Source organism: Drosophila pseudoobscura, chromosome X, assembly GCF_009870125.1.
Source record: "Drosophila pseudoobscura strain MV-25-SWS-2005 chromosome X, UCI_Dpse_MV25, whole genome shotgun sequence".
NCBI lineage: Eukaryota > Metazoa > Arthropoda > Insecta > Diptera > Drosophilidae > Drosophila > Drosophila pseudoobscura.
This window is the reverse complement of record NC_046683.1, coordinates 3,812,854-3,836,532: the sequence shown is the minus strand read 5'-3', so window position 1 is coordinate 3,836,532 and position 23,679 is coordinate 3,812,854. Positions and strand designations below refer to the sequence as shown.

General features: G+C 58.2%; 6 protein-coding genes across 6 annotated transcripts; 3 read left to right on the top strand and 3 right to left on the bottom strand.

Moving 5' to 3' along the window:
- The first annotated feature begins 1,323 nt into the window (after window positions 1-1,323).
- On the top strand, window positions 1,324-2,114 carry Obp19c (Odorant-binding protein 19c). The gene is made up of 2 exons (XM_001355585.4): window positions 1,324-1,669; window positions 1,725-2,114. The coding sequence occupies exons 1-2, from the start codon at window positions 1,367-1,369 to the stop codon at window positions 1,935-1,937; spliced, it is 516 nt and encodes a 171-aa protein (XP_001355621.3). The 5' UTR covers window positions 1,324-1,366; the 3' UTR covers window positions 1,938-2,114.
- Obp19b (Odorant-binding protein 19b) lies at window positions 2,030-2,833 on the bottom strand. Its single transcript, XM_001355586.4, has 3 exons — window positions 2,622-2,833; window positions 2,322-2,538; window positions 2,030-2,256 (listed from the first exon to the last, which is right to left on the bottom strand). Exons 1-3 carry the CDS (start codon window positions 2,794-2,796, stop codon window positions 2,172-2,174), a joined length of 477 nt encoding a protein of 158 aa, XP_001355622.3. The 5' UTR covers window positions 2,797-2,833; the 3' UTR covers window positions 2,030-2,171.
- Window positions 2,834-3,025: 192 nt separating this feature from the next.
- Obp19a (Odorant-binding protein 19a) lies at window positions 3,026-3,802 on the bottom strand. Its single transcript, XM_001355587.4, has 3 exons — window positions 3,646-3,802; window positions 3,412-3,579; window positions 3,026-3,341 (listed from the first exon to the last, which is right to left on the bottom strand). Exons 1-3 carry the CDS (start codon window positions 3,709-3,711, stop codon window positions 3,138-3,140), a joined length of 438 nt encoding a protein of 145 aa, XP_001355623.3. The 5' UTR covers window positions 3,712-3,802; the 3' UTR covers window positions 3,026-3,137.
- A 397-nt stretch (window positions 3,803-4,199) lies between these two features.
- On the top strand, window positions 4,200-4,759 carry LOC4815960 (putative 60S ribosomal protein L33). The gene is made up of 2 exons (XM_001355588.4): window positions 4,200-4,381; window positions 4,446-4,759. Exons 1-2 carry the CDS (start codon window positions 4,319-4,321, stop codon window positions 4,572-4,574), a joined length of 192 nt encoding a protein of 63 aa, XP_001355624.2. The 5' UTR covers window positions 4,200-4,318; the 3' UTR covers window positions 4,575-4,759.
- A 66-nt stretch (window positions 4,760-4,825) lies between these two features.
- On the top strand, window positions 4,826-5,975 carry LOC26532514 (uncharacterized). The gene is made up of 2 exons (XM_015185819.2): window positions 4,826-4,963; window positions 5,025-5,975. Exons 1-2 carry the CDS (start codon window positions 4,907-4,909, stop codon window positions 5,865-5,867), a joined length of 900 nt encoding a protein of 299 aa, XP_015041305.2. The 5' UTR covers window positions 4,826-4,906; the 3' UTR covers window positions 5,868-5,975.
- Window positions 5,976-6,117: 142 nt separating this feature from the next.
- On the bottom strand, window positions 6,118-23,634 carry HERC2 (E3 ubiquitin-protein ligase HERC2). Its single transcript, XM_001355590.4, has 11 exons — window positions 21,182-23,634; window positions 20,552-21,117; window positions 19,700-20,248; window positions 18,650-19,626; window positions 18,424-18,583; window positions 16,530-18,352; window positions 16,097-16,470; window positions 7,890-16,017; window positions 7,341-7,824; window positions 7,091-7,267; window positions 6,118-7,017 (listed from the first exon to the last, which is right to left on the bottom strand). The coding sequence occupies exons 1-11, from the start codon at window positions 23,100-23,102 to the stop codon at window positions 6,865-6,867; spliced, it is 15,312 nt and encodes a 5,103-aa protein (XP_001355626.4). The 5' UTR covers window positions 23,103-23,634; the 3' UTR covers window positions 6,118-6,864.
- Between the last annotated feature and the right edge of the window lie 45 nt (window positions 23,635-23,679).

Sequence of the window (23,679 nt, the reverse complement as noted above, 5' to 3'; positions counted from 1 at the left end):
TCATCATTTGGCTGAGACTGCAATCAGAAGCTTTCCACAAAATATAGCTTCTGTGGGAGCCAATGATCGTTCGCTTGACAATGCCTTGTGAGAATAATTATTTTGTACTTATTAAGATAACTTCGGAGTCACTGCGAGTATGTGGTTATGTCTCTAAACAAACGCGCTAATCATGATAATTAGAAAGCTGCCTTAGGGGCTATTTTTATCTGAAAGCTGGTGTACCCAGGGGAGGTATTAATATTAAAAATTACAGAGTGTGCAATTGAAATAGATCTTGATAGAAACGGATGTGGTATAACACCAGGTACGAACCTTGGTGGTTGAAAATGGTTGTATTGGTCTTACAAATATTCTCCAAGAAGGTGAATACCCATTTAGAAACTTTTTAAACTATTTTCGCAGCACTGTTCTGTTGGCACTCAGAAGGAAGTATCTGAGACATCGTGAAAGCTCCGAAATCCATATTTGGAGGCTTGTTTTCTTCAATTCTACAACAACTCTCGACCAAAAAATGGTCCACTTACCACTTACCCCTCAAAATTGATGCTCTCACTTTACTCTATCGGGGAACTTGTAGTATGATCAGTTATCGCTGACCAGTTTTCCACAAACAGGCGACCAGATGACTTGAAATGGATGTTCGCGCAGACCTTTTGAGACATCTAACCATGGCTCTCCAACTGTGTAGATAAACACAGCTTTTGAAGCACCACGATCCCATTTGTTCACTTATTAATCGAGACGAGCCTCTTTCTGACCACATACTACTGTCCAAGGATTCTATAATGCCACGATGCTTTGCTCACAGCATGACCATGGGGTCTTGATAGGGCTAAAGTGGCCCAGGCCAGTCCGAAAATTAGGAGCACCCCATACCCAGACCCCCCATTGTCGCAATAGTTTGTTCATATTTTCTATGGGATGAATGCCTGAAACGGCTTGTCCCCGGGTGGGAATAGTATTATATATTAGTATTGGGTGATCTTCAGCGTGTATATACCATCGTTAGCTCTCATTCATATATGTGTGTACTTTTACTATAGATGATGTCAAACAGAAGAATCAATATAATTATTTATAAGTACGTACTACGTATAGTCGTATTTTTCCAGAGGTTCCCAGCTCGGGTGCTGACTGTGATCGTCTGTGATGCGTGACTTGTGTGTGGGGTCTCGCACCCCATGATCGTCATGAACTTGACACTGGAAAAATCATTGTTTTCCACCGATGATGGGTCAGCAAAATGAATCAAAAATAAGACGCAAGAACTGAAGAAGGTTATGCAGTTATATGCAGCTATATAAGCCAAGAACTGGTGGCCAGTGGCACAGACAAAGAGCAACAGAAGCCAACAAGCCCCAAGATGATGCCACCGATGCTAGCAACGACCAGTTCTCTGCTGCTGATGCTGCTGTTGTTGCAGATGGACTGCGTCCGCGGCCAGGGCTTCGATCTGACCAAGATCCTAGTCAGTCGGGGCACAGAGCCCATTTGGACGGTGATGGTACGGCAGCTGCCGCATGTACAGGACATGATCGACACTGGCCGCAGGGAGTGCATAAAGGAGCTGAAACTTCCCAAGGATCAGCGTCCGCTGATGAGGGTGTCCAATCCCAGCGAGAAGGAGAAGTGCCTGATAGAGTGTGTCCTCAAGAAGACCAAGATTGTAAGTAGCAGACGACGAGAAAGAAAGAGATGATCCTGTTGAACTGCTCCCTTAGATGGATGACAAGAACAAGCTGAATCTGGCCCAGGTGGAGAAGCTGACCGGTCTGGTGACCCAGGACAACAAGATGGCCATTGCCTTGAGCTGCAGCCTGGCACAGACCTGCAATCGCTCCATTTCGGCCAAGAATCCCTGTGAGGCTGCCCACCAGCTCAATCAGTGCATCAGCCGCCAGCTGGAGCGCAACAATGTGAAGCTGATCTGGTAGGATCCTGCACTTCTACACTCCTGCTGTCCTGACGCCTGCTTTCCTGTTTCGTGTTTCCTGTTCCCCACCCAATGAAGTCCAAGATCTCTGTATTGGCTCTGACTGGGCGCTTTATTTCTAGTCAGGGACCACATCAAGCTGGGTTTCCAATTAAACAGTTAACGAACAAAAAAAAAACACAGGACAAAAAACACAGAAAGAGAACGTGAACGGGAGGTGGAGGTGGAGGGAGGACTACTCCTTGATCTCGGGTATCTTGTAGCCGCTCACTCGCATCTCGCGCAGCATGCACATGGCTATATCATGGGCCACCTCGCACCTAATCCAAACAAGAATCAGAGATGGTGATGGAGACGAGGGTGGAAATGGAGGGGAAACACTCACTTGTCTGTGCCCGCCTGATCGTTGCATCCCTTGATGATGCGCGGTGAGTGCTCCTCCTTGTCGGGGAACATCATGTTCATCATCTCGAGCGTCTTGTCCTCGTTGTACTTCAACTCGCCCTCAGGCATCAGCTCGAACTGCTCCAGCATGCAGTGGCGGAAGCATTTGGTCTCGTATTTGGCGTCCGGCTTGTTCTTGATCATCTCCACAATGTTCTCTGATGGTTGGCATGGTTTTGGGATCGAACTCAGACTCGAATCGAAACGAATCGAATCGAATGATTCCTGCTTCACTACTCACCTTTCTCTGGCTTGGGCTTACAGTTTTCGCCAAACGGCTCGATTAGCTCCACCACCTCTTCCAAAGTCATGGACGCCTCCTCTTCGTCCCCATCGGCTGCGGCCAGACCCACCAGCCATCCTCCGGCACAGGCGATTACCAGCACGAGAGTTGTCATCCAGTTTCCAGGCAGCATAATTTCCTCTTCTCTTGTTGACAGGTAAAAATGGACTCTAGATTATCGGTGCCCCGCGTTTTATACCCATTCGACTGGCCTTAGTCTAGGCTCGTGTCCAGAGCATCCGGTACAACCTGCCCTAATCGCACAAAGATCGCGATCGTCGCTTGTAGATGCCCGCCATTCCCATGACATGGCCACAAGCAGATCATGCAACCCGTCCAAATGCACCACAATTCTCTTGGGACTGGGGCTAATATTTATTCATGGAACTAGGGGACTAGAGGACCAAGACCTAGACATATAGACTAGACAGGAACGGGGACTTAAACATTGGGCATCTATGGATTCGGAGATGACTAGGGGAAGACAAAGACCTTGATGTTGGACTTGAGGCACGAGAGCAGGGCGTGGGCTGGATCACAGTTGGGGGCGTTCTTGAGGCCAACGGTGGCGTCCTTGCAGTTGTTGATGCCCTGACGGTACTCCGGCTTGTAGCTGTCCGGCAGCAGGACGTCCAACTGCTTCAGAGAGGACTCCACCTGGAACTTTCCCTTCTTGATCTGTACGGTACGAATGGAAGGTATTAACGAATCGAACGCATGGAATCTACGAGTATATGGGGGTACACACGGCCTGCATCATCTCCAGAACGCAGTTGATGTAGCAGTTGGAGTCCTTGTTGTTGGGTATCTGCCCATTCCGTATGCCATCGGCCACCTCTACGGTCACCTTGGGGTACTTGGGCAGGCAGACATCCCTCATCAGTTTGCCAGCGGACCACATCTGCTCCTCCGTCACCTGCAAGACCACCAATTACACCAATTACGGATCGCAAACTTGGAATAGTTCCTTGGTTCCCTGTACCCCTGCTTCCGAGCCAGGCAGTGAGATGCCCACAGCGACAATGATCAGCAAAAGATCCAACTTCATGCTCGAACTTTCAACAAACAAATAAACAAATGCCCCCGACCGGCCACACTCCTTATATACTCGTACTTGCAGTCCACGGCAGGAACGCGTAGGCCCCCCGAAGATGAAATGACATGCAAATGATGATAGTCTATGGGTCCATATGGGGGTGGGCTTGGTGCCAGAGGGCTCCAGCAAGTATGCAAGAGGGTGTGCAAATTACGGGGCACAGTGTAAACCGATTACTTCCTGATCTTTGTTGGTTGGCTGCTGGTGGGGCTGTAATCCATATAATCTTGCTGCATTAATTGAACGGTCGGCTGCCACACGCACGGCTACAGCCCCGCGGATGGCACTCCCATTCAAATAAATCTCGGACTGTATTTCGATCATGCAATTGGAGAACACTCGTAATAGCACTACAACATCATCTTTGATTAAATACTACGATAGCTGCTCATGCAAATGGAAAATCAATGGCAACATCTATATTTGTTGGCAGGGGCTGGGTCTCGGGCAGGCTTTGCCTGACTTTGCATTGATTCGAATCTAAAAAGCAGAAAACAAACAAGCACAAATTCTTTCAAAATCATACCGAATAAGTTCAAGCAGCTCTAAGAACTCAAAGATGTCCGACCAGTTCAGCTTCGCGGATAACTTCAACAGCCGCACCATGCGCGGCCGTGCCAATGTAAGTGATCTGCCATCCAAATGGTATCCATTCGAAGAGCTCACTCTCAGTCTCCTTTCCTCAGGTTTCAAAGGTCACGCTGGCCGGTCTGGGAATCGCCTATGTGGCGCTGAAGATCCGACAGGCCTGGGCCCAGCGGCGCGAGTCCAAGCTCTACTGCAAGGAGTGCCAGAAGCTCCTGCTGCGCCACTAAAAATCAGAAGAAGGAGGTGGAGGGCATTGGGCTTGAGTTGGTCAGATGTTGCCGTCTCTTTGATTCGTAATCTCTGATGGCTATGTGTGGCCAGATCCAGACCATTGGCCTCTGTATCCTGTTGCCAAATTGCGTTAACTTTTCTGATTTAATAAATTCCCGTTGCCATCTGGCTCTCATTTCAACACCAATTTCTTTTTGATTGCAGTAGGCCTTGTTCGTTCCCTCGTGTCGCTCTCAATATATTATTATATCATATATACAGTTTCGACTAGGGCTCCACCCAGATCAGACGTAGCTCCCAGAGATCTTTCCCCAAGGTAATCCGCACGATGTCCGAGGGCTTCAAGAAGCACTTCAATGCCAGCACGATGAATGGCCGTGCCAATGTAAGTATCTTGATCCTTTGATCATTCTGAAATAGTGCCCATCCCATGCCCTTCCCTCCAGGTGGCCAAGGTCACGTATGCGACCATGGCCCTCCTCTATATCGTATACCGCATGCGCCGGGGATCGGGCAAGAAGCCAAAGGATGGCAGTGGCATGCTGGCGGATGGCAGCTGCAGCTGCGACCAGAAATCGCCACCGGAAGGGCACGACTCCGACACGGGCTTCTACGAGACCGATCCCTCGTGCGGTTCGTGCCGGGAGCGGTCCGAGCGAGCCATGTCCGAGTATGATCGGGAGCAGCAGCGCCGTTCGGCGGCTAAGGCACGGCAGGACCATAGCGACGAGTGCAGGGCCGAACCACCATCACCACCGTCCTCCTCATCACCGCCAGGGTCTGGTGGGGTCGCGACGCCTCGTCGCAAATGCCCCTGCGAGAATCCGCACCGGAAATCGATCTATGACATGAAGAGCAGCAGAAACGACACCAGGTCCTTTATGCAGCGGCAACACCAGCACGATGCCCAGGATGCAGATGATGTGCGTCCGGCTAGCGAGATAGTGGGACAGGTGGGCGGTGCCGTCTACCGTGTGCTCAGTGGCGTCTTCAATGCCGTCATGGGCGGAGAATCTTCCGTCACCAGCACCACTTCCCCTCCCAAGTCCCAGAGAAACCAAGAGGAGCGACGAGCAGATCAGGCAGATCATACGCAGAACGAGGACGGGGAAGTGACCGCAGTCGGGTACGAGCCCATGGACTGTGAGTGCGGGCTGAATACTCCACTGAAGCCACGCACAGGTCCTCGCTGCTGTGAGTCTCCTACTGGGGCGAACGAAGGACAGGCCCAACCAGAAGATGCACAGTACAATGATTCCTACAATGATGGCTATGCCTCAGTGTTTTGAGGTTTGATTCTGGGTGGTGCCCACGCCCCAGAGCCCAGAGCCCAGAGCCCAAGTTTTTCTTGGGCACAACCAAATTTCAAGCTAATCCAAATAAAAATAAAACAGTAATAAAACGGTGTGGCTGGATAGCTTATGAATTTTGAAAAGGGATTTTGTCGGGCCAATGCCCAGGCACGTGTTAAGTACTCTCAAATGAAATCCTTTAAAGTCTTATAGACATTTACACTGGCATTAATGAATAGAGAAAATGTTCATATTTTTTTGTATTTAGTTAGCTTTTAGTTTATTTTTTACTTTTTAAATAGAGTTTTCGTTTACGTCGCTTTCAAACACCTCTTGTAACCTTTAATTGGATCATTAGCAATGGCTTGTACGGGTGCGCAGTGTCCATTGTAGTCCATCAACTGCTTTATTCGGATCTGGATGGAATGGTGGGCGGGAGGGGGTAGGGTGGTGGTCTAACGATAAAGCCAGGTGCAGGTGTAGGTATAATTATGAGATGGTGGGGACGGGGCGGCTTCAACTAACATTTATATTTAGATTTATAATGTTTAGGGGGTGTATATGTAATATATATTATATTATGGAAATAACTTTAACGCTTAGCTTTTTGGTTTCATTAACGCTCGATCGAACCTTCTCTCAACTTCTTTCAACTTTTCTTTTTTTCACTTTTCTGTCTCTGTCTCCGTCATCATATCTATCGTTCTCTTTCACTTTCATCGCTGTCTATCGCTGCCCTGCTCTGTGGCATGTGCTAATTTAAAATATATATATATATATTATATGTATACTATATGTGTATTTATGTGTATGTGTTATGCGTTGTGTATGTGTGTATCTTTTGAAGGCTTCGTGTGTGGTTTTTTTTAGATCTGCGTCCTAATATTCAAGGAATGAGTGGGAGTGGATTGGAGTGGATCCATCTACGGAATGGACCTAAGGTCTACTGCTCTGTGAGTTTCGATTCTCTGTTGTGGCTAGTGTGACGTGTCCATTAGCCATCGTGGCTGGCAACCGACTCCAGGTCGCTGTTATCCTCGCTGCCAGTCGCCTCGGTGGGTTCGCCCATGGCCACGCGCGCATACTCGTCCGTGTCGATGCTCTTGCAAAAGTGTATGGCATACTTGAGCTTCTCCAGTAGCACGGCCTAGCGATAGGATGGGATAGGATAGGCATGGATTAAATAACACTTTCCACCACGGAGTCGTAGATGAAAATACCTTGCAGGAGTAGCGCGGCATCTTCAGCAAAAAGAAGCAGGTATAGCTCTCGGGCAGGAAATGATCGGGCGGATTCTTTTCGAGCACTTGCAGCACAAAGTCCCGGCCGCGGAAATCGGCTATGGTGCGTGGCAGTCGCGTCCGTCCCCACACAAAGCGCAGGAACAGCGAGCGTTCCTGAAAATATATATTGAACATATTGAAAGATTGAAACCCAAGCCAACCAAAAGGGCAACCATTTCAGACGCACCTGATTGGTAAACTCTTCCATGACCTCCCAGAACCAGGAGACCAATGCAGAGCCGGGATCAAAGCCCTTGTAGGTGGCCACCGACTTGAGCAGACCGAGCGGTATGTCCGGTGAGCCGCAGACCATGGCCTGAAGCTCGGCGGCGGAGAAGAGCGACAGCAAGGGCACTGGTATCACCTTGGACATGCCATCCCGCACCGCCTTGACCTGCTCATCGAACTCGTGCAGTCGAAAGCTGAGCGCCAGTCGGACATACTCTGCCCGATTCCGTGGCGAGATGTGCGTGTATCTGGTGGAGAGCGGCACCTCATGGCCCCGGGCCGACGATGTGGAGAAGGGCAGCTCCAAGGTGTTGAACAGCTTGGCATCATCGTCCATGTTCCGGATGCACAGCAGACCGGCCACATAGTCACGGTCCACCTCGGTAAGGTCCGGGGGACGCAGCACCTCGCCCGTTAGCTGTCGCCAAACGGGTTCCGCCAGACTAGAATGGGATAAGGATAAGGATTGGCATTTTGCATTGACCAATGGAATGTGGCTTGTACTCACTTGATGCTCAGCGGGGAACCCGTGCGCACGGCAATGCCCATGAGGACGCCCAGGAAGCGGAACATGTTCATCTGCAGCACAGAGCCGAGAGTGGGATCCAGGAGAAAACAGTCCCGATTGGCCCCCGCCTCGCCCCTGCCATTGGGAGTGTTGATCAGGAGCGGTACGCTGCCGTTCTGCAGCTCGTCGCACATTTCCGCGATGGATTCGCTGTATCCACCGCCACAGTCGTCGACGCTCTCGCCCACAAACTTGACCTTCCACACGCGATGGGGCAGGGCGAGCGCCTCCTGGGTGAGCAGCGGCAACTTCTGGACCATCTGCCCGAAGACGCTCTTCATGCCGTCGACGCCGGCGAGGCCGTTGCAGCGGCTGCGCGATCGCTTCACCTGAATGCGGTTCAGCTCGATGACGGGGCCGTGCTGTTTGTCCCGCACCATCGTCGTTTGGATGACCTTTCGGAAGGCCGCCTCCTTGATGTTGTACACAAGCACGTCCTTGAGGGCTCCCAGGCTGAGATCGCCGGCAATGGGCAGCATGGCCAGGCAGGGGCACAGCAGCTCCGAGAAGTGGTGCAGCAGAATGAGGCGGGCGTGGAGTGCCTCGGGGGCCAGATCGCGCACCAGATCGTATTCCAGCGGGGGATTGGGCAGCGGACGCAGCCGCTCGCTCAGCTGGGACGTGGACAGGGCCAGAGTGTGGGCCGATCCGCAGGTAACCTTCACAATGTGCTTGCCCTGGAGGGCGGCCACCAGACGCGGTCGCTGGATGGCGGTGACAGTGCCATCGCCCAGCTGTCCCTCGTCGTTGTCGCCCCAGGTGTAGACCTCGCCCGAATCGCTGCAGGCGACACAGTGCAGCGAACCGGTGGCTATCGAGATGATCTTCTTACCCTGTAGGGCGGCCACCTTCTTGGGGCGCCGCACATGGTCCACGGAGCCATGGCCCAGCCGATGGAAGTCGCCCTTGCCCCACGTGTAGACGGCTCCCGATTTGGTGAGGGCCACCGAGAACTGGGATCCGCACTCCACCTTGATGACGCCCAGGCCGGCCAGGCTTTCGATCTTGTAGGGCAGCTTGCAGCCATCGCTGCCGCCGCGTCCCAGCTTCCCGTAGTCGCCGTCGCCCCAGCTCCACACGTTGTCGTCGTCGGTGATGCACAGCGTCTGGGCGTCCCCCGATCCACAGGCAATGTCAATGGCCCGATAGCCGAGCAGCGCTTCCACCAGCTGCGGCCTCAGCTGATCCTCGGAGTCGCCGTGTCCGAGGCGTCCGTACCGGCCCTTGCCCCACGTCAGGACGTGTCCACTGGCGGTGATGGCCGCTGAATGGGCGCTGCCGCAGGCAATGTCCGCCACATTCATGCCGTTCAAGTGCTCCACAAGCTTCGGCCGGTCGTAGCTCATCCGATTGCCGTGCCCGAGCTTCCCGTCCTCGCCTTCGCCCCAGGCGTACACCTCGCCCTCGGTGGTGAGGGCCAGGCAGTGCTTGCCTCCAGAGTTGACGGCAACCTTCTTGACGAACACATGCTGCAGGGAGCCCAGCAGCGTGGGGATGGCCCAGCTGTCGGCACCGCCCACGCCCAGCCTTCCCCCGGAGCCGTAGCCGGTGGCGAAGAGCTTCCCGTCCGGGGTGACGGCGAACAGGGACTGCTCTCCGCCGGCCAGCTGCACGGGCCGGAGCAGGCTGAGCGCCTCGCAGGGGGTCGGTGTCTTGATGCGGCTCCCCTCCAGGCCCCCGAGCTGCCCGCGATGGTTGTGGCCCCATCCGTAGATGGTGCTGGCACCGCCCCAGCTGAGGGCCCAGTCGTCGGGCCGCCTATTGAGCCACTGCAGCAGCTGGGCATCGTGGGGGGCCTGGAACAGCGTGTGATCCTCGTGCAGCAGCACAAGCGAGGAGGCCTCCGAGTGGTGCTGTTGCTGATGCTGGGAAGGCAGGCAGTGGTGCCAGCCAGCCAGCTCCTGGTGCTCTGCCAGAAGGGGCGGCGGCGGCGGTGTCACATTGCTGGCCGTGCTCGAGGAGAGCGACGTGGTCGAGTTGAGCATGGAGCCCAACGGGGAGTGTGAGAGAGCCTGCGACTGGCTGTTGTTCTGGCTGGCATTCGGATTGGGCAGCATCTCGGCAAACTTCTTGCGCACCTCCAGGCAGAAGGGACGCGGCAGCTCTGTGCGGCGTATCAGCGACTGGGCCACACGGACAGCAATGCAGTAGCGCTTAAACCAGGCCCACTTGTGTCCATCCCCCGTGGAGACGGAGCTGCTGCTCGAGGAGGCTCCGCCTCCGCCTGCGCCAGCGCCAGCGCCTGCAGATGTGGATGTAGATGAGGCTCCTCCTGCATTGGCAGCCGCTCCAGTGATTGCTGATGTCGATACCGCTGTCGTTGTCGTAGTCGTTGTCGTTACAGGAGCCGGCAGTGAGGCATCCAGCTGCATGTCGCAGGCGAGGGCCGCCAGGGTCTTGAAGTAATCCGAATGCATCAGATGGATGCCGCCGCGGACCTGCGGCTCCTCGTACTCGTACTGCCGCAACAGCTCGGGGATGAGCGGCTGCAGTATGCCCGCCAGCGTGGGATCCTGCGGCTTGGGCGCCTGGTCGAGCAGCAGCACTGCGTGCAGTTTCTTCAGCGACCAGATCCTCTGGGCGGTGGTCAGGGCGCCCAGCTGCGAGCAGGCGGCCAGCGCCGAGGCCAGGCGGATGAGCACCCCCTGCTGGCTGGGTGCCAGGCGGGAGTCCAGCAGTGCCATAACCAACGCCATCGATGGCTGCGACAGGACAGCACGATCGGAGCCGCTCTCCCCGAGCGTCGCCGCGGGCATAATGGCGTGCACCCAGAACCGCCAGCCCCAGCCGTTCACGGAGCTGTCCGAGGTGAATTTCCAGCGAAGCTCGTCGCCGGGCACTCGTATTTCGGGGGCCCAGTGGGCGAACTCTCGGCCCGAACGCATGGCCAGGACTCGGCCGGCTGCATCGGTGATCACCAGCGGATCGTTGCGCTTCTCCGTGCTGCACTGGCTGTCGAATTCGATGCGCAGCATCTCCGCCCCGGGTATGCGGACGGCCCCCGTCACATTCACATTGTCCACATACGGATGGCTGCTCTCCTGCATCACCGGCTTGGGCACCTTGCCGAGGCAGTGGCGCGACGTGCACAGATCCTCCAGCTCCGTGATGCATGTCTCCAGCAGCATCGAGCTAATCGCCGCATTGCCCGATCCCAGCGAGATGAGGGTCTCCGCTATCGTCTGGGCAGTGCTCGGGGGTCCGCAGCGGCCGCACACGGCCAGCTTGAGCAGCTCCACCAGGCTCTTGGCCTCCGGTTCGCCTAGCAGGCCGCCAAAGTCGTCGAGGCCATGGGTGTGGCTGATTTGGGCCAGCATCTCCTCCTGCTGGGTCATGGTGGCGGCCATCACGGACATGGCACTGGCCGACATCCTCGAGTGCTTGTGCTGCGGCGGCAGGGCGCTGCTCGAGAGGGACCCAGACATCGACAGGGATCCGGTGAGGCTCTGGAAGGCGCTCAACGGTCCGGCGGTGAGTGGCGGAAGGGTAGATCCTGCCCCTGCTCCTGCTCCTCCTGCTGCCACTGCGATGGCTTCTATTTGGGCATCGGGACTGTGCTCCATCTGTAGGGCGGCGTCGGTGGCATCTGCGGGGGCCTCGCCTCCGCCCTGGGCTATCGGTTCGGCGGGCGGAAATGGAACCACTCCCATGGCACCGGCACCCATCAGCTGATCCTCCTCTCCCGCTGCTCCTGCTGCTCCCGCTCCCGCTCCAGCTCCTGCTCCGGGCCCCGCTGCCGCTCCGCGCTCTTTGTAGTTCACCTTGCTGTGGCTGGTTAGGGCCGCCACAATGAGCTGCCTCGCCTGCAGGATGCTCATGGCGCGCAAAACGTGACCGAGGGCCGCCTGTCTAGCGGCTGGCGTCTCCAGGGCCAGGCTCTCGCTCAGGCTGGTCAAGGTGGGCGGCTTCGAGTCCTGCTTAAGGGCGCCGGCAGCGGCGGCGGCCTCCGCCTCGTAGATCCCCAGGCTGCTGCCTCCGAGCGGGTCGCGAGGGCTGCCGAACGGCACGGGGCCGCGCTTCTCCTCCTCGAGGGTGGCATTGGGCAGGCCCCAGGCAATCGAATGGGAGCTGCCGCAGGCCACGCGATTCACGAAGACCGCATCCAGGCCAATCACCAGAGCGGGCTTCTTGTTGACGAACGTATTGCCGCTGCCCTGCTGGCCATGATCGTTGTCCCCCCAGGCGTACACCTGCCCGGCATCCGTTACGGCCAGGCAATGCAGGGCCCCGACGGCCACATGGATGACACGTCGTCCGCGCAAGCCGGCAATGGGCTGGGGCTTCCTCACATGCTGATCCCCGCCATGGCCCAGGCGATAGTAGTCGCCCTTGCCCCAGGTCCAGACCTCCCCGGCGCGGGTCAAAGCCAACGAGAATTGCGCTCCGCACTCGATCTGAATGACACCGATGCCAGAGAGTCGTTCGATCTCGTGCGGTGTGTCCGATCCCTCGCTGCCGCCGCGTCCCAGCTTGCCAAAATCGCCATCGCCCCAGGAGAAGACGGCCCCGTCCTCGGTGAGGGCCAGGGTCTGGGCATCCCGGCTGCCGCAGGCCACCTGAATGACTCGTCGTCCGGCCAAAGCGGCTACCAGCTTGGGCTTAAGCTGTGTGGAATTGTCGCCATGTCCCAGGCGTCCGTACTCGCCCAGGCCCCACGTGTAGAGCTCTCCCTGGCTGGAGATGGCCGCCGAATGGGATGAGCCGCAGGCCACATCGCGGATCTTCTTTGAGCGCAGCGTCTCCACCAGCCGGGGCTTGTCCAGCGTGGTCCTGTTGCCATGGCCCAGCTTCCCGTCCTCGCCCTCGCCCCACGAGAACACCTTGCCGTCCAGCGTCAAGGCGAGGGCATGCTTGCCGCCCGAGTGGACGGCCACCTTCTTGACGACATACTGATGGAGCACCGGCAGCTGGTGCGGCAGCGGCACATTGTGGGTCACACCGAGTCCCAGGCGTCCGTTGGTGCCCTCGCCGCAGGCGTAGACCTTTCCGTTCTGTCCCACGATGAAGAGGCTCTTGGAGCCGCCGGCTATGTGGATGGGACGCAGGCGACTGATGGTCTGCGAGAATGTGGGCACCTTCACCTTGGAGCCCTTGAGTCCGCCCAGCTGTTCCTTGTCGTTGAGACCCCACACCATCACAGTGCAGGGCAGATCCTGGTCTAGAGCACCCGCCATCCCGTGGTCTCCGTGAAGGGATACACTGCCTCCTGCCATCCCCATTCCATTGTATTCGCACGCCAGGAACTGCGCATTGGCCAGGATGTGCTGCAGGTCTGGCTTCTGGCGTCGTCCCACGAACTGCAGGCCATGGACCTTGCACTGGATGCCGTTGTTCTGGCACTGCTTCACCACAATCTCGATCCAGGGATAGTACGTGGGCACCTGCTGCATGAGCAGCACCCGACTGGCCCCCGCCGGCACTGGTATCCACGTGAACTCCTTCAGGCTGTCGATGCACTCACCCACACGGATCTCCAGCAGCGAGGGCATGTGCGAGTGGTCCTCGGGGCTCACCTTCAGTGCCAGACTGTGCACCAAAATCCGATCGTGCAGCTCCAGGCGTATCCAATGCCGACACGGCCCACTCGAGCAGCTCTGCCACGTCTGGCCGATCCCATCCAGCAGATGCTTGGCCGCCGCCTCGTTGGAGCTGACCGTCAGCGAGCGAATGCAGCGGGACCAGTCCTCGATGAGATCGCTGGGCGCCGGCTGGCTCTGCAGATCGGCGGCAATTGGGGCTGGTGTTGGGGGCAGGGCCACCATTTCCACGTCATTGATGTGCCCCTGCCAGCCGGGCTGGTCGGGAAAGTCCACTGTCAGCTGCTTGCCACGCACCGCTGTGACCACGCCGGCTGTACGCTGTGTGCGGCCCAGCCGCATCTGGTTGAAGACCCCATAGCGGGCGGAGCAGCGTGGTCGGACCCGGGCACCGACCACAATGGGCGGCGGACGCGGCTGCAGGAGGTGGGCGGACATCGGGTCGCGAGGCCCAGAGCCAAGGGGCGGCTCCACCAGCTCGATGTGAACAAAGCAGACCCAATAGGTGCTGCCGTGATTGCGCCAGTCCACCTGTACGTTGAGGTCGTGCAGACCCTCGGTGTCCACGATCAGCACGGTGCCCATGTCGCCCTGTTTGATCTCCTCAAAGTCCCGGCAGCAGCGCACCGTCATCCCCGGACGCACCAGGCCGCGCACATATAGCGCATAATGATCGGCCGTCTGGAAGTCCTTGCGTGCCTCGAACCTCACGGGCGGCGGCGATGCGACGGCGACGACGGCGGATGCAGCGGCGCCACTGGCTCTTGCCCCTGTCCCTGCTGCTGCTCCTGGCTGGCCCTCAACGGTGTCGGAGGAGGCCGAGGTGTTGGCGGAGGAGCTGCTGGACAGACTGCTGGGCGACTCATTGTCCGAGTCTGCTTCGGGATCGTGGGTGCTACTGCCCTGGGGCAGGGGATCTTCCTCGATGGTATTGGCACACACATCCGGATGCTCGAGTATCCACTGGACAATCTGCTCGGGCGTGGGCATAATCTCTGCCTGCAGCGACAGCTGCTTGAGGGCCAGCTCTACCGTTCGCTTGGGGAAGCCCATGTCCATGATTTGGTTGATTAGCTCCGCATCGGTGGCCGCCACTTGGGAGGGCCATTTGGTGGCTACCTCTTTTGTTGTCGTTGCTGTGGCTGTGGCTGTCTTGAACACGTTGTAGACCGGCACTCCGTGCACCATTGTGGGCTGTGGCGGTGTGGCCATGGCCGGCGAGGGTACAGAGCCCTCGGCCTCGCTTTCGCTGAGCTCGAGATGCGCCTGACTGGCCAGGGACTGGACACAATTGAGGGCGGCCGTCGAGAGATCCGTGTAGGTGTAGCAGGCCCTCACGGGCGAGGCCTGGGTGGCTCTTAGAAGGATGCATTGGATCAAAAGCTGCGCCTCCTGGCAGCCTCTCCCACTGCCTGTCTCTGCTGCTGACTGTTGCTGCTGTTGTTGCTCCTGCTCCTGCTCTGACTGCTCCTCCGGTTCGGTATGATCCTGCTGCTCCCGTTCGTTGCCTTCTTCTGCCTCCCTCTCCCTCTCTCTGTCGCGGTCTCGGTCTACGTCTGTGTCGGTATCCACATCATCCGCGTAGATGCCCGGTGCCCGCTGCTTGAGGATACGCCGCAGAGCCGCCTGGTGGCGATACAGAACGCTATTCGTGTGCAGCACGGCCAGATGCAGCTGCTGTGCCCTCAGATGGCCCAAATCCAGGCGTCCCTCCGCCGAGGCATTGGATGAGGGGGGATACTCGCGCGCCTCCGTCGCAGGGCCGTAGAGGAGCACAGTCCAGGCATTCAGCAGCATCTCGTTCATGGGCAGGCGGCTAAGACTGAACACACTGTGGTCCAGATGTGGCATCACAGAGAGCAGCGGCACCTTCACGAATCCCGCTGTGGCTGTGGCTGTGGCAGTGGCAGTGGCAGATCCTCCCTGGGAGACTCCCTGCGAGGAGGCTGCCAGCAGGCATCTCCCTTTATGCGTGAAACTGGCAATGATCATGTGGCTGCCCTCGTTGAAGCAGTGCAGTCCCACGCGGGGACGCAGATCGCAGCCGCCCATGGCACTGAGCACGCCGAGGACGAAGATCTGTTCGCTGTCCAGGGGACTGGAGGATTGCTGTTCGCCCAGCAGCTCGGCGGCCACGCACAGTTTCTGGGCCAGAAACGAATTGATCACCGCATTCCAGTGGGGCAGCGTGTGCAGGCGACGCAGCAGCGAGACAAGCTCCTCGGCCACACTGCCCGAGTGGGAGGCGGTTAGCAGGACGCGGGCCTTGCCCTCGGCCGTCGGCTGGAGCGTGACATCCCCGGGACAGTGCAGGGCAATCCTGCCGAGAGTGGCAAACAGCTGGCGCACTAGACTGCCCATGCGCGGCTCCTCCTCCGTTGTCCACTGAGCCAGAATGCACTGCAGCAATCGCAGGCAGTGGAGCTGCCTGTAGACGCCCGCTTCGCTGCCCGCCGGCTGCTCCAAGAGCTCCAGATAGTGCGCCAGCCAACCGGGTGTGCTCAGCTCCAGACAGAGACGCGGGCAGTCACCTGGACAAAGCGAAAAGAGGGGTGAGAAATGATCTCTGGCTGCTAGATCCCTGGCAGGACTCGCTGGGGAAGCACTCACCCGCTATGGCTCGTATAAATCCCAGATTGAGCCAGCCCAGAGAGCTGGCCACGTTCTCCATGGCTGGCTTCGGATCGATTATCGCCCGGAACATGCATGTGACGCCCCGCAGCGCATGCCTGTCCAAGTGGGCGCCATGCAGGCCGCTCCCGACGGCTAGTATCTGCAGCAGCTTGGCCGCACAGTGCCGCAACAGTTTCGATGGATGGGATTCGCTGCTGGGCGAGGCCTCTGTGCCGGCCAGCTCCTCGCGCTCTGGCTCTGTGGGTGAGGCCACGTTCAGGGCGCTGTCGGCCAGCTGCAGATCGTATTGCCCCTCCTTGCCCATGCGATAGGAGTTGGTGGCACCCGTGTACCATTCGACGCGCACCCATCTAAAGGCGAGGAACGGAAATGATATATGAAATGAATGCTGCCTGTGGCCGCCGCTTACCCGTCCTCTCCCACTTCGCTGATGATGCGACCCTCGCCTGGCGGATTGCCATCCTGGTCGCCCCACTTCCAGTCCGAGCCGCGGACAATCCGTGTGCCAATCTTCATCAGCTTGGCCAGATCGGGGCCACTCAGCTGCGCCTTGCTCGACTTTTGCTTCATCACACTGTCCTCGTAGAGGACGCTCAGCTCGGTGTTGGGCTGTCCCCCGGCTATGCCCTCGCCGCCCGTCTGCGCCAGCAGACCGAGCACAGTGCCCAGGAGGCCAGAGTTGATGAGCAGGCCCAGCTCGTTGGGGCCCAGCTCTTTGGCCAGCAGACCGAAGACGCTCAGCAGGAAACGGGCACGCGGCAGGCGCTTGAGCAGCACATAGGTACTCAGGTTGGAGCTGTCCTTGCCGCGGGCGGAGCCCTGCTGCTCCTGGTTGACCAGACGCCGCAGTTCACGCACGGCCCAGTCGAGGACGCGGGCCTGCGAGAGCAGCAGTCTGGCCTTCTGATAGGCACTGACCATATTCAGCTGCCCCAAGACATGCAGGGAGCTGCCCGATGCCGATGATCCTGCAGATGAGGACGGCTTCAGGTGGAGGCCGAGGAACCCATTCAGGAGACTGTATTGGGCCGCATCCAGGAGGCCGTGCAGCTCGAGCAGCTGCTGGACCAGCTGGAGGCCAGCGAGACGCAGCTGGAAGCGCTGCATCTGGCAGTACATGGCCCGGCGGGCCGTCTCCACGTCGCAGCTGTCCTGGAGGGCAAAGTCCACAATGTCCTGCATCAGCACGCCGTCCAGCTCGCCCTCGCCATGGATCTTCCGCTCGTTGAGGCGTCGCAGCAAGCTCTCGCTCTCCTCCTCCTCATCCTCCTCCTGCTTTGGCGGCGGCGGTGGCGGCTTCTTTTCCTGCTGCTGCTGGATGGTGGCATTCAACAAATCCTCCGGCTTGGCCGGCTTTCGGGACGAGCGCAGCTCCTGCAGCAGGCGTCGCACCAGCAAACGGAATCGCGGCAGCCTTTGGAGAATCTGCAGTCGGCGCAGTCCCCTCTGCTGCGGACTGATGGCCGGCCGCACTTCGTACAGGAGAAACCGCAGACGCTCCAGGATGGGGGCACACACCTCCTTGTAGCTGCGGTTCTGCTGCTGCCGCGTCCGCACCACCGACCACTTGGCCTGATGCACCAGCTGGATGATCTCCCCCAGCTGCTTGGGTGGTGCCATCTCCCGCGACGCCTCCCCGCCATCCGGGGCTGATGCGCAATCCTCGAGCGCAATCACCACCAGTCCCCCCAGATACTGATGCCGGATGAGAACGGCGCTCAGCAGACGCTCCAGCTCCTGGACGGGATGCTCGGTGGCAAACTCCTGGTGCCACATCAGATTGTGGGCCTTGCAGTAGCGCTCGGTGAGCGCTAGCCAGGCGGCCACCGGTGGCTCGCTTAGCCGTGCCTCGGCCAGTCCACTGATGAAGCTATCGGCCCGCTGCTGGAGCTTCGATCTGGCTGGTTGCAACGGCTGGAGAGTCAGCGGCTGGAGGGGCAACGGCTGCAGGGCCGCCGGTGGCTGCTCTGTGGGCGTATTGCCAGCGGTGCTGTGGCAACTATTGGGCAGACTGCTGCGCGCCTCGCCTTTTTCCTCGTCAAAGGGATTGCTGGGTTGGAAGAGCTGCAGCCCACCACTGAGGAGGGTGCTCTTGTCCAGCTGCCGGCACTGCAGTTCCGCCGGCTGCAGCATGGGACCGCTGCACATCAGATTGGCCACAATCCCCAGCAATTGGGCTAGCGTGCACTCCGAACTGAAGTGCGTGAGTCGTGTGGGACTGGGCAATGCGGCCTAAAAAGGGACGGGAGAGAGAGAGCTACATTTGCTGATCGCTGGACGGTGGATGCTGCAATGTCTCTTACCTTTTCTTCGGTGGTGGCCTGGGCCATGTATTTGCCCAGCTTGTGGTGCTGCAGTATGTGCTCCATGGCACTCCTATGCGCCTGCTGGCTGCTCATCTCTGCCGTGAGATCTTTGCCCAGACCCGCATCCAAAAGGCCTTTCAGCGTCTCCGACTCGCAGCTGCCATACAAAGCGGAACTTGAAGGAATCTGACCCTCTCAAAGGCAGCGCAAGGGGAATACTCACTTGTAGCTGCTCAGATCACAGACATAGCCCGCTAGGATGATGCAGCGACTCCCATCGAGCAGTTGATTCTCCATATCGGCCCGTCGCACATAGTGCGTCTCCGGATCGGCGGGCGGTGGTCCACCTTTGGGTCCACCACGGCAGATGATGCCGGGCCAGCCCATGTCGTCGCCATCGCGCAACTCTCCCTCGCCGAGGGCTCGATTCAGTCTGTCCAGGATGCGCAGCAGGGGCAGGAAGAGCCGCGACCAGCGCAGGCTGCTCAGACACTGGGGCCGGTCCCGCTTGAGCAGCACCAGACCCACCAGCAGCTCGTGCAGCAGGGCGTCCGAGATGTCGGCCTGGAGAATGCGCGTCAAGTGGCGCGCCTGTTGGCTGCTCGAGGGCAGATGATCGCCTGGGTCGCGGCACTGCAGCGCCAGCTCGTGCGCTTGTTGCAGCGTGGCCACGCAGGCGGGGATCAGAGTGTGCAGATACTGGTCAAGCAGCGCTTCAGCGCCCGTGGTATCCTCCTCGGCATCGGCCTGATGGATATGGGCCAGCAGCAGGCGCTGAAAGCGATGCAACAGACTCAGACTGGGACTTGTGCTGGGCTCCTGGCTATGATGCCGATGCTCCTGATCCTCCTCCTTCTCCTGCTGCTGCTGCTGATGCAGCAGATGCTGCTGCTGCTTGCCCAAGGTGGGCGTGAAACGCGTCTGGGTGAGGGCCGCATTGTTGCCCAGAAGTCGGGTGATCAGCTGCATTAGCGGCAGATTGACCCCGTCCACACATTCAGCCGCACAAGAGCTGCTCTCCAGACGTATGGCATGCTGCAGGGCCGACTCCAGACCGCCCTCGGCCATCAGGGAGCTAACCAGCAGATCTGTCATGAAACGGTGGCCCGAAGAGGAGGCCTGTCCCGGCTCCGAGGGCAGCAGCGAGGTCAAAGTCTGGGCCCGCTCCGCTGCCGTTGGCAGTAGGACACTCCAGCCGTCCTACAAAACGTACACAGTACGGATTATTACGGATTACGGATTCAGTGCGATTCAGTCAAGGGGGATTACTCACCTGTAGGGCCTGTTGGGCAGCCACTTGGATGGTGCGTAGCACTTGACTGCCACCCGCCAGGCTCAAGATGCGGCTCTTGAGGCTGCCCAGCAGCCGGCCGCCACTGGCCAAGCCCACCTGCCGTGGCTCCACGCCATTAATGATCAGCGCGAGCAGCTGCAGCCGCACGAGATTGAGGCATGCCACGGCTATGCATTCCGACTCTTGGTTGGGCGTCTGCCGGTTGTCCTGGCTGCTGCACATGCTCAAGAGCTGGTCGAGCAGCCGGAATGTTGGCTCACCGGGATCAATCACAAAGGGGCAGCGCAGCGGTACACCCTGACGGGAGCTTTGTGTCCAGATCAAGCTCTGAGAGGCGGTGCAGGCCACCCCGCTGGCCGGCAGAGTGGGCAAAGCCACCAGTATGGGGACGCGCAGTAGGGGCTCACTGGAAACGGAGGAGGGACAGATCTGCTGGCTGTCGTTGCGTCCCCAGCCGAATACCTCTCCACAGCTGGAGAGGGCCAAACAATGGGCCACGCCCACAGCCACATCTACGATTCGTTTATGCTAGAAATGGGGGAGACAGGACAGAGATACAGGAAGGATCATCATCAGTGGAATAAATGCACTTTTCAGAGTACCCTCTCTAAATAATTAAAGCAGAGGCCCGAGCACCTCTATTGTGTTTTATCGATACTATCGACATTGGCATGATTAATGCAGTCGATAGCATCTGTCTAAAATAACAATCGATTTTCGATAAAATCGAAACAAAAAAAAACCGTAATTTGAGATCTATGTAGATTTTGCAACTCTATTGTGGGGAATTGGGGGTTACAGGATCAAAGGGAAATGAGTATAGTTGCTCACCTGCAAACCGCTGATCAGTCTGGGTACACTGCACCACTGCGCACTCCGCTCCACCAGTTGATGGCCCAGACAGCTGGCCTTGCCCCAGCTATAGAGCTGCCCATCGGTGGTGAGGGCCATCGAGAACTGGGAGCCGGCAAAGACGCGCTGCACTTTCGGCAGCGATTCCACCAGTACAGGGGACATGGAGCCGTTGAGATTGCCATTGCCCAGCTTCCCGTAGTCGGCATCGCCCCAGGCATAGACATGGCCCTCGGAGGTGAGACATAGAGAGTGGGCATCGCCACTGCCCAGGGCCACGTCGATGATTTCGTGCTCGGTGAGGGCCATCACGACGGTGGGCAGGGGCTGGTCGTCCGAGTTGCCGTGCCCCAGGCGGGCATAGGTGCCCCGGCCCCAGGTGTAAAGGTTGCCGCTGCAGGTAATGGCTGCACTGTAGGAGCAGCCGCAGAAGACAGCCTTCACGCATCGATCCAGTAAGGTGATCTTGGTGGGCACGGCCCGGGCATGGGTGTCGCCATGTCCCAAGCGATGATCCTCGCCGTTGCCCCACGAGTATGCATTGCCTGTCCGGTTACAGATTGAGGGTCAAGAAGAAAGAAATGGAAATAAAAATGTAATTGGACTTACGATTGATGTCAATGGCCATAAAGTGGCGGCCCTCGCAGTGCGAGGCAATGCTGACAATCGTCTCATGGGCAATCTCCTCCAGGAGCTGCGGCTCTGTCTCCGGCTTGAACATCCGCCAGTTGTAGAGCTTTCCCTCCTCGCTGAGGATGAGCACTATGCTCTCGCTGCAGACGATCTGCTGCACCTGGAACTTGCAGTTCAGGAGCGGCAGCGAGGAGGGATCGCTGCTCCAGCTCAGAGCTGGCTCTGCATTGAATCCGTGCTGCTCCTTGGAGAGGCTGGGCCAGCCCAGAGCATAGACCCGCTGTTGGGGCGAGGATGAGCTGCAGCTGCTGCTGGCGCTGGCACTGGCGCTGGCGCTGGAGTGGATGGGATAGTGTCCGCGGACGAGACATCGCGGCATTAGCGGCTGGACAAGGCGATCCAAGTGGGAAATGATGACGACGGCGGCACGACGCAGATCAACAATCGCCGCACTGCTCTTGGGCAGCATAAGGAACCGCAGGAAGGTCTCGGTAGCGCTTACCACCGGCAGGGACAAGGACTCGCTGCCATTGGGCAGACCGCCAGCCTTGGCGGTGTGTCCAATCCTCTGGTAGCGCTGCAGAATGCGCAACAACGGGGCTCCTGTCTTCCTCGGCATGTCGCGGTTGTCGTTGCCTGCCTTATCCTTCTCCCAGAGAACCAGCAGCAGCACCACACACTCAAGGGTGGCGGCCAGTGTGCCCTTCTGGACGCCCAGCTCCAACAGCAGACAGAGGGCCGTATGCCGATCGTTCAGCGGCGCCGTGCAGCGTCCCCCCATGGGATCCCCGAGGGCCACCAGGCGCAGGAATTTGATGGAGCGCTCCATCACCTCCATCCAGAGCGGCGACACTTCGGCCGACTCGAAGAGCGTCGCCTCGGGCAGCTCCTGCAGGGACTCTAGGGCCTCGCTTAGCAATTCGCTGCACATCTCCGTATCCTCGCCCGAGCGCCAGGCGCGACGCAGGAAGGCAAAACTAAAATTGAGGGCAGCTCGCGTGGCCACGCGTGCCAGTCCCAGGGCGGCATGATCCGGCTGATCCACGTCCTGGCTGGTTGGATCCACCATTGGTACCTCTAGGCTGCCAACAGCAGGAGCTGTAGTACCTGGCACGGTGGTTGCCGTCGTTGTTGTGGCGATGGTGGTGCCGGCTGTGCCGCTGGAGGTGCTGGGCTGCTGCCGATGGCGCTTCAGGGCCACATAGTAGCGCTCGTAGATGAAGAGCTGCTGGCGTAGGTGCTGGGCGGAGAGGCAGTTGCCGGCTGCCCGCAGTGCTAGTTCCTGCAGCTCTGCGATCAGTGTGCGCTGGCAGTCCTGCTTGGCTGTCAGGGTGGGTGGCTGGCTCCACTGCCAGCTGCTGAGGATCAGATCGGTGGCCTGGCTGCCTTGTGCGGCTGCCTGCTGGGCGGCCGCCGAGGTGAGCTTTTTGATGGCCGTGTCCGAGTCCAGGGGCCGGCAGCTGTCGCAGTTGCAGGCAGACAGGGGGCCGCAGTACTCTGGCTGGCAGCAGGAGCACTTAAGCTGCTGAGCACCGCAGTAGTGCTTGCCATCGTCCCCCAGATAGGATAGCTGGCCGCGGGCATTCACAAGGGGGGCCGAGGGCGAGGAGACCAGTTCGCAGTCCTGGATCAAATGGTTCCACAGGACTGCTCCCTCTGAGGCGTTGCGCAGGGACGAAATGAGATCGGCGCGCAGCCATTTGGCGTCCAGATAGGGTAATGGACGAAGATAGAGATCGGGTGAGGGAGTGGGGGCGGTGGCGGCTGTGGTACCAGAGCCTGAACCAGAACCAGATCCAGCGCTCGAGCCGTGACTCTGGGATGGTCCCGGGCCTGAGCCTAAGCCTGTACCCAGTGCCTGTCCGGTGCCTGTTCCACTGCCCTGACGGTTAAACATTTTTCAAATCTTTCTTTCGTTTTGGTCTTCTGCTGCTGCTGTTGCTGCTTCTTCTTCACGTTGTCCTCTAGCTTTCCTCGGCTACACCCATACCCACAGGCTTCAGACCAGCAGTCACAGCAGCAACAACAACATGGCACATTTTCCTTTTTTCCTTGTACGATGCAAGGAGGGAGGCGTGGGAGGAGAGGAGGCTCGGGCTCTGCCGCTGCCGCTGCCAATGTCGTCACTCACACACAGACAACACTCACACACACACACACGCACGCAATTGCAGTCAGAAATTTTGACCCGAGAATGAATCGCAGTTTTTCTTTCGCCAATTTGCACTTGTCTCTTGGTTTCTAGGCTAAAACTATGCTAGTATGGCACGCCAACGTTTTAGTGGCTCAAACGGGCCTTCTATTTCAACAAACAACAAGCCAAGTTTATTTAATGCACCAACAAAAATAAATGTTTTTGAATGCGTTTAATCAATTAATAGTTGGGGTCAGTGGATTTATCGATAACATATACCGCCCGACCTCAGAAATATACCGACGTCCGTTTCAAAACATACCGCAAGTATACCGACGAA